The 9,674-nt window shown below is 41.2% G+C and overlaps 1 protein-coding gene across 2 annotated transcripts in view; it reads right to left on the bottom strand.

Moving 5' to 3' along the window:
- Positions 1–6,062: 6,062 nt before the first annotated feature.
- ARFGAP3 (ADP ribosylation factor GTPase activating protein 3) overlaps positions 6,063–9,674 on the bottom strand; it is a 75,913-nt gene continuing 72,301 nt past the window's right edge. For both annotated transcript variants that reach the window (XM_040345557.1, XM_040345558.1), the window contains one exon: positions 6,063–7,231. In XM_040345557.1, the coding sequence (XP_040201491.1) occupies positions 7,214–7,231 (18 nt within the window). In that variant the 3' untranslated portion in view covers positions 6,063–7,213. The remainder of the gene's footprint in view (positions 7,232–9,674) is intronic.

The raw sequence follows: 9,674 nt of genomic DNA, 5'->3' as shown, positions 1-9,674 counted from the left end.
AAAACTTTCCACAGCCCCCTGCGTAGAACACGAATGCAGTTTACCCTTTATTTTCAGGGTAAAAAAAGGGAGTGTGATACGCCTATAAATACAGTAATTAATGACAGTAAAATATCGTGGAAAGGAAGGGGATTTAACATGCTGGTCATAAAGTGGTTAAGGTTCAAGCATGAGACCTTGGAAAACAAGATTTTTTTTTTTTTTATCTCCAGTAGGAAAACCCTTTGCCTGAGCCATGTCTAGAAAAAATCCTAAATATTCCAGAGAAAGGGAAGGCATTTGGAAGTGGATTACTCAACCGAAAGCCTGAAGAATCTGGATAGTCTCTTTGGACATTTGCAGACAGTTGTAAGGGAGATGTATCCTTTAGAAGAAGATCATCTTGGAACCAGTAACCCGAATGCCCAGAGTTCTTGAGAGCAAGTAGAGGTGCAAAAACCTTTGATAATACTCTGGGTGCAGAAGGTGAGGCCAAAACATCAGAAAGCACCGATGAGGTGGCCATTCTTTTTCCACTGGCTATACAGTAGCTTGCCATTGATTCTCTGTGAGGTTAAAGCCTTTTCAGGAGGAACACAATCAAATTGCCCATTATATTCGTCATCAATGGGAAATGTATTTTTAGGTCTCTGCAAGAAAGGCCTGGTGAGACAGAATCAATTGCGACTATATTAAAGGCTTTTGTGCTCAGCAGAAATGAGCGTATCTACATTGGCAAGCATATAGGGAGGCCATTAGCATCAAGTGTATTGGAGAATGGGAGGTGAGAGATCTTCTGCAGCCTCCCCAACTGCCTCTGGGTCATCTTTGAAGTTTTCCCATTTCTACCTCTAAGGGAGGCAACTGGCAAGTAAGCTTTCAACTTGGGTAGAGAAGAACCTTGGTGCTTTTGGGCTGTGGACAGTGATAGCTGGAGTAAAACAGGTAGTTGTCTGAGAAATTGACACAGTTGCAGAGAAACAGTCAGGGTCAAATAGACCACTTGTGTGCCTGAGATAGAGTTAAAATCAGATGAAGAGACTGGTGGCAAAATAGAATCCTGCTTTAGTGGCAAGGGAAAGCAACATCAGTCACTTAGTCCGAGTGCTTTGTAGCCCGCCCATTGCCAGAGGGAAGGTTTGCCTGAGCTTTTGTTGTGGTATCTGCCCTTACTATTAGTGAGTTTTCCACTGGAAGTACTTACAGGTTGTTTTTTTCAATAGGCACTGTAGGCATGTGTCTACAGGCACCCTTCCTAGAGGGGCACCTATCTGCAGTGGAAATTATTCACGTGCCAGCCTGATTGTGTGTGTGCTGGTATTGATAACACATGCGCTCTCTGAGAAGTGTTTTAGCTGCTCTTTGTGTCTTTATTTCACTTTACTCCTACACCGGCCGCAATGTTGGCTTCAGATTTCTCTGCCTACAGGCTCCCGAGATGTAAATCCGGCCCAGAGTACTTATGAGGCAAGTTACATAACTGAAGTAAGCATGTCTGGAGAAGGACGCACAGGAACCCAGGTGTTGACTGTCCTGTAGTTTAGTCATAATAGCAAATAGGGCTGAAGGAAGTGCTTCAGTACCTTATAAGGGCTCTGGGCAAAATAAGTCTTTACATTGCCACCTGTGGCGTTTTGTAACACAGTCATCCACCTGATACTAAAAACTCTGAATGGAAGAAAATGTATTGTCAGGTTTGAACATTTAAGCACCTTAAGTGAATAACGTTAAACAATTTCCTGAGTGTTTTAATGTACAAAATGAATACTACTCAGAATATACTAAATAGGTGTATTGCAAGTAGTGAATATAGTAAGCCTCATACTTGCTATATGGCTACAGAAAATGTCCAATAAACAGGAAGAAATGGTCTTGCCTTTCCATGTCGCAGATCCCTGTATGGCGCCAGGCTTTGCCTGTGTCCTGAACGATTAAGATAAAAGGAATTTTGCCTTACCTGTAAATTCCATATATTGGAGTAAACCCTCATCTCTATTCCTGTGTTGGTCTGCATTGCTTGCTAAAAAACTGAGGTCTCACAGAGTGGGTTAGGGTTATATGTTTGTGCCCAAAGGGGGCATGTATAAAAGCTTTGCCAGCATCCAATTGCTTGGCAGCTTATGACCCAGAATCTATGAATGTCCAGCCTGTGTCCTGTACTGTACAATTAAGATATTTGCAGTAAACAGAGGAATATTTATGTGCTGGATCATTTAAAAATGTGTGTATAGTTGTACTTGTACAGAACAGTAAAAGCTAATGTTCAGTGCGTTTGGCATTATGCCTCACTGTATGCAGTTTTTAAAAGCAATTGTTTTGTTCGTAAAGTTGTTTTAAAGCTTTTTAACATGGAGATCCTGCCAAAAACACAAGATCATTTTTTTTTTTCTGTTGCAATGTAAAGTTTATTGCGGAATACAAATTATTAACAAAAGTTATCCATCTATCGTCAGATTAAACAAACGAGACAAAAATATACAGAGGAAACAAAAATAGCAAATGCTTTACAGGTCAAAACTCTCTTCTAAAATTGCATAGTGTCTGACAATGTAGATCATGCTGTCTAAAACACAGCAGTTTATCTGCTCAATATAAAACCTTTATTTCCTAAAACATGACAACTCTTAGTGTCACTGTCGCTCTATTAAATTCCGATCAATATACTAAACTCTTTCATTTTATAGTCTGAAATTAGCATAATGTAGCAGAACTTCAAACATGGGAGCAGACCTATTTTTTTTAAATAGTTTTTTTCTCTCAGTTTTAAACAGAAAACTATTTTTGTTTGCACACAAACCCTCCAAATAACATTTAACAATACATCAGAATGACTTATCAAAACACAAAGATGTGACTCAGGATCTAGTGTTGATGGCTTCAATTTAACTCAATGAATTTGCACCTTGTGGCTTGGGGAATCGTTTTGAAACATGAAGGTTACTGAAAAAAATTTGTACATTTGTTACATACAGATACACATCTAAGGCCTTGTTCACATTTGGGCAATTGGGAGTCACGGGTAGTCAGCGCCATTCTGCATGTGATTTCAAATTGGGGCCCGGCAAAAATCACACTTGGCTCAGTAACAAAATTTGGTGCTCGAGCTCCTTTGTTGCAACACACACGTGTTTTTAAAATCACTAGCAGGAGCCAGTGTTTCTGCCATGTGTGAACAGGGCCTCAAGCTGCATTCACGCTTGAGCCGAGTATTTTTGGTTGTTTTGCAGGCTTTTTAAGTGTTTAAGCTTCTTAAGTGTTTTTGCAGGCATCTAAAGCTTAAGCTATATTACTATTATACATTTTAGCCAATGCAAAGTAATTAGGGGGGGGGGGAGCCTTGTGATATGCGCATTTCATGCATTTTTAGATGCTCCAATTGAAGCCTATTGGGGCCAAATATGCTAGAAGCCTGTAGCTCAAAAAAACAGCTTGTACACTTTTTGGAGCTACAATTGACACCAGGCTGAGAGGTGTGAACAGGAACAACTGAAAACCATGGATTTTGGATTTGAGCATTTTTCAGTTTCAAGCTACAAACCATTCAGGTGTGAATGGGGCCTAAGGACTGCTGGTAGTTGGGTCAAACTCCTGCATTGCAAAATCTGACCAATAGTGTGGAATTCTGTAAAACAAGCTGCCAATTCAGTAGAATTACAGATCTAAAAAAGATGCCAACAGGCAGGCAGAACCATCCGACAGTAGAGCCGGTCTTTTTCTCTAAGTGTACACTAAGCCAAGCTTGCGCAGCTCAGTGTAGTCTCAGCACAGTTTTGTGCCAGAGTGAAGTAAGTGCCGGGACAATGCACGGGAGTTACACCATCCTGACCCAGCCAACAAAGGTGGCCAAAGATCCTGAACGGCAAAAGACTAGGTGAAGACTGAAGCACCGGCTATGAAAGAGAGCGGGGACATCAATGCAGGAAGCGATAGCTTTCCTAGGCAAGTGTGCCACAAAGAGCGAATACGCTGTACATACTTGGACATTCTGGCAAAAAGCTCGTAGAAGGCTCAACATTTTTCACTAGTTGTGGTGGTTTAGATCAGAAAAATAAACAAATAAAAAAAGAAAGGAGTTGGAGGCGGTTGAGACTTTTGCCAGGTGTTATACCAGTCTATGTTCCCGTTCGGAAAATTTGCCCTTATTTCCTGTCCTGGGTGGCACGAGTCACCAGTGAGGAAAATTTGATTGCCATTCAAGCTCCTGTTGGAGACGTTTTCCCTTGGTTCCTGAGCCAGCTACCATCAGTCACCTGCGCAAATAGTAAGGGAATATATTCCAAATACAGTTGCAAAAATGAAGTCTTCACAGAAATTGTACCTTCTAGTCTGTCCAAAAAAAAAAAAAGCTTAGCTATTCATAGCCGTTTTTTTTATCTTTTGGAGGCACAACAGTATTTCTATTCCTGCTGACTCTTTAGACGACAGTATTTATACATTGGCTTGAGGACTTGCTGAAGCATTTAGCTTTCCATGCTAGGGGGTACATCCTACTGCAATAGAGCCTGTACAAGGTAATAAAGGCTTCCTTTCATTGAAATTGAGTATTAAAGATATAGGCTTTTTTAGAACTTGGTACCCTTCACGATTATGCACTGCATTAAGGCACCCTATAAAATGTTATATACAACTGCATTGGCTCTTGATGCAGTCAATCAAAATCCAGGGTGTGGGGAATACTGATGCCTAAATCATTTTTACCCTAAATGCAAGCAACGCAGTAAGGTACAAAATATTTAGGCTTTATATTCACTTTAAGGATCCCCCCTCTCAATAGGTCAGTAGATTGCATAATCTGATCCAATGGTGGCCACACCCACATGCAATTACTGCAAATCAATATGGGTGCTGTAAACCGAGTTCAACTCTGTCTGTTAAAACTGTAAATATTTAAAGGTAGTACATGTCAAAGCACCACTGCTGCCCACTTTCTGGCAATGACCTCCGTTGTATACGCTTATGGAAAGCCAGTTGGCTTGCTGCAAAACCCCAAGTGTTGTTTTCCGATTAAGAAGAAATATGGCTGTCACAAGTGAGAATTCTACAATTAAAGTTAACCTATTGCCTTGCAGCAGAAAAATGCTGGTGAGGAATGTGAAGGTTCCCGTTACAAAGGTTTTAGGATCTTTTACACCATACAATTAGATCTACTCCCTACCTGCACATTCTATATGGAAGAACTTGAAGATTAGGATGTGGCAGAGTCCAGTGTGACAAGAAACGATACTCTAACCACAGGGACCAAGACAATAGAAGAAGATTATTAAGAAAGAACCTGGCACCATATGAAGTTGGTGACCTTTCCTTCTCAAATACTTGCAAATTCCCAAATCTCTGGCTGAGCCAAGTTGGGCGGTCCATCATGTTTATTAGATAGCCCAGTGGCAAACTGAAAAAGTTCACATGGCAGGCTGACAACAATGCTCCTCAATGCCAGGAAGTGGCTTAGGCCCCATACACACGAGAGAATTTATCCGCGGATACGGTCCAGCGGACCGTTTCCACGGATAAATCCTCTCAAAGATTTCCGCAGATTTCGATGCGATGGAGTGTACACACCATCGCATTGAAATCCGCGCGGAAATCCTCTGGCGATGACGTGTCGCGCCGTCGCCGCGATTATGACGCGGCGACGGGCGCGACGCTGTCATATAAGGAATTCCACGCATGCGTCAAATCATTACGACGCGTGCGGGGAATCCCTTTGGACGAATGGATCCGGTAAGTCTGTACAGACGAGCGGATCCATCCGTTGGAATGGATTCCAGCAGATGGATTTGTTGTGCATCACAGCAAATATCCGATCTGCTGGAATCCATCCCAGAGGAGATTTCTCCGCGGAAACAGATCCGCTGGCGTGTACACACCATAGGATCTATCCGCAGAAACCCATTTGCTGGGATTTATCTGCGGATGGATTCTATCGTGTGTACGGGGCCTTAGTGTTATCCTACTACAGGAGTGCTTCTACTGGCAGAATCGTCTTAATGTAAGATTGATTGCAAAAGATTCTCAAAATAAATGTCTTAAATCCGAAGTGGAACAAAACCTAACAATTTACCGGTCTCCTAAAAACAAAGCTCAAGTTAGAAATGTTCTATGAATGCATTTATTTTTAACATCTTGCCACCAATGCAACACAAATGGCACTGTCCATGGGGACAGGAGGGAGGGTTTAGTTCCACCTTAAAAGCCCCAATCCAGGCCACATTAAAAAAAAAAAAAAAAAAAAATTAAGAAGAATTACCCTCGCAGTGGAACCTCAACCGAATGCAAGGGTTAAATGGTGGATAAGTCTATGAGCAGAGGAATTAGCCCACTGATACGCAGAATATCTGCTAGGGCATGACATCAGTATGGGCGAGCAAATATATATATATTTTAGAAAAATGTATTTTTCTCCTCACAAATGCTTACGAATACCGGGAAAAAAGCTGCCATTTGCCATGGAATGTCCATTTTAATAAATTTGTTAAAGACAGACTGTTATACAGTTGTTATCTCTCTGAACAGACTGACTGATTATTACATTGAGGAAAATGATTGTCATGCAGCCAGAGGTTTGTAACTGGTCCATTTTTAATCAGAAAAAACGACAATGCCGTTCTACCTATAAGCACTAATACCTGAGTATTCCTTGTGACTTTGGTCGAAATAAATCGCCCACTAGTGTCTATTATTTACTGTAGGCTCCTCGAGTTGTCTTGGAACTATAGGACCCAGAATGCTTGGACTTGTAGTTCCTCTGAAATCAAAGGCTGCACACAGATAATAAACTATTGATTACAATTACAAGATAAATAGCAACATTAAATTATTAGCTCAAAAAGGATATTCTGCAATGCAGGCATTAAAAGAGGAAAGTGTTCTATTGTTTGGTGTAGATTTTTATAGCATGGATATCCTTAGTGGCCTATAATATACAATAAAAAAAAAGATTAAGCTTTAGCAGTCCAGACTATAATTTGCCTTCACTTCGTGGTCCTCTGTACACCAAGCTTAAAGTAGAGACCGTAAAAGAGGATGCATTTTTTGCTTGATGCTGGTGAAAATAAACCCAAAAATCCATAAGACGAAGGGAACAAACTTCAGGATCTCCACGTTGCGCACATGTGAGATAAAGGCACAGTAAAACAGTGTACGTTTCTCTTTAACCTGGCGGGAATTGAAAAGCCACAGTTTCCTGGCACATGATGTGGATGTCCGGTCTTCGTGCCCAACATAATCATTTAAGCCGTTAAGATCCATATCGGTCCTGAAGAAAGAAGCAATAACTGACATTTAATAGCAAATCATTAAATCCCATCTGAACTTTCAGTTAAACAAAAAAAAGTGTGGAAAGTCCTGTAGCTTATTTTGTTTAAAAAGCAGCAACAGCCCGAGTGGAAAAGCCTGTCTCCAGCCATCATCCTGTAAAGGACCCTTTCTCTCTGGGTGAAAACAGTGGTCCCTCTACAGTGGTCTACCTCACTGGGTCAGATGTCTAGCTCTGCAATCAGCAAAGCTAATACTCCGCACTGACTTGGCAGGAATGTGTACACACACACACACACACTATAGAGGGATAAGCTTTGTTCACATTTCATGTCGGAGGTTTACCACCAGTTAAAAAAAAAAAAAAAAAAAAAAAAAAAAAAAGGCCTTTCTTCTTATATCCCCTCTACGATTGGCGCGAAAGACAGATTTATACAATTAAAATTTCTCCACAGGGCCCATTACACCACAGAGGCTGGCACGCATTTACCCGCAACGGGACCCCAACTGTCAAAAGGTGTAAGCAAGAGATTGGCACGTTCTGGAATATGGTCTGGCCTGGTCTGAAACTCTGGCCCTATTGGGTGGCTGTAGCCTCTAAGCTGACTGATGTAAGCGGGACAAATATACAGGTTGACCCGAGAATCCTGTCGTTGAGCCATATGGAAGAAGTGGACGGGGATAGGTATTCTAAATTATGCCTGACTTTCTCACTATACTATGCTAGATGGGAAATTCTGCTGAAGTGGAGATCGGAGGATCCCCCTACTTGTACCTCTTTGCAATGCTCAGAAATGTTAACTAATGCATTACAATTAAATTACACCCATTCGATTTTAGTCTACTAAAATGTACTGGAGATTTTACATTTTAGTTGACTAAAAACTACTGGAGATTTAGTCGACTAAAACAATTGCAGAAGACTAAAATGGGACTTAAACTAAAATGCCATTTTAGTCTTAAGACTAAGATTAAAACTAAATCGAAACTTGCTGCCAAAATTAACACTGCTGAAAACGGTGTTGCTCTACAGTTTTTATCCCCTAACCATGTGCCTCTGAATTTCATTTGGGTATCTGCAAACAGAAAGTTTGAAATACCCTTCAGCTACTGACAAGACCCATTGACTGTATAGATGGGATTTGTTTGCTTCAGGTGGGTTTTGCATTCCCATACAAGTCTATGGGAGTGCAAAACCCACTTAAAGCAGGCTAAATAAAAGGCAAGAAAAAAAAAAAAACAGGTGAAAAAGCACCCGTTAAATTCTAAATGACAGAAGAGTCTCAAACCAATGTCAAGCTAATGACAGAAAAGCCCAAAACCTGTTGACACCAGCCCTTAGCCCGGGTTCACACTGGTACGATAAACGCTTCGAAATTGGGAGCTCATGTCGCATGTTGTGTATAAATCAACGATTCCCTATGAAAGCCGTCTTAAGTGGTCCGATTTTGAAAAAGGTTCCTCAGCCCATTGAATATCACTGAAGCCGGATCAAAGTCGGATCCTTGTCCTAACCATCCATTGTGACATCTGACATGGCGATTACAGCAGCAGGAAAAAGAATTTATGTCGCACTGGGTTTGTTTTGAATGGTCAAACAACAAGTCATACTATCACAAAGTCAGAGCAAAATCTTATCTTGTTCATTCAAGTTCGATGGAAGCAAGACCGATGTAGGACTGATGTTGCAGAGCAAAGTAGGATGACAGTCATGTTGTACCAGTGTGAACCCAGCCTTAGGCCCCTTTCACACTTGTGAAGCGTACGACTGTGGATCCGACTTTGCCCTGTGACTTTAAGGCCGACTTCAATGAACAGGGATCCGATCGATTCCTGACCATACTAGGCGGTCTGGTATGAATCTTTAGGGGGAACTCCATGCCAAATAAAAAAATAAATTAGTATTATAATAATGATAAAGGCAATGGTTCCCCCCTGCAAGAGCATACCAGGCCCTTCAGTCTGGTATGGATTTTAAGGGGAACCCCCATGCCAAAAAAACGATGTGGGGGGAGCCCGCAATTACATTTTTTTTTTAAAACAGAGAGCAATAAGAATAAAATGGCGGCAGTTGCAATTTTTTATGTTGCACTATAATAGCGCAACAGTTCACAAAGATAATGTTGGGGGAAACAAAATAACATTCCGTTCATTCGTGTTCACAAGCACAATATAATACGCTTTTTTTAGTGAAACAAAAAGCTAGGTTGTCTTGCCTAGTTAGATATCAATCATGTGAGGTCTTAAAATTGCACGTGCCCATAAAACAGAGAAAACCCATGGTACCCAAACATTTTCCATAGGCAACACCATCAACGACTTCGGCCCCAGACCATTTAGCTGCCAAAATGACTGGGCCACTTTTTGCGATTCGGCACTTTAACAGACAATTGCGCGGCCGTGCGAAGTGGCTCCCAAACAGAATTCATATCCCTTTTTCCCTA

The sequence above is a fragment of the Rana temporaria genome, chromosome 3, assembly GCF_905171775.1.
Source record: "Rana temporaria chromosome 3, aRanTem1.1, whole genome shotgun sequence".
In the NCBI taxonomy this organism is placed as follows: Eukaryota; Metazoa; Chordata; class Amphibia; order Anura; family Ranidae; genus Rana; species Rana temporaria.
Note: the sequence above shows the minus strand (reverse complement) of the source record. Positions and strands in the feature narration are given on the sequence as shown.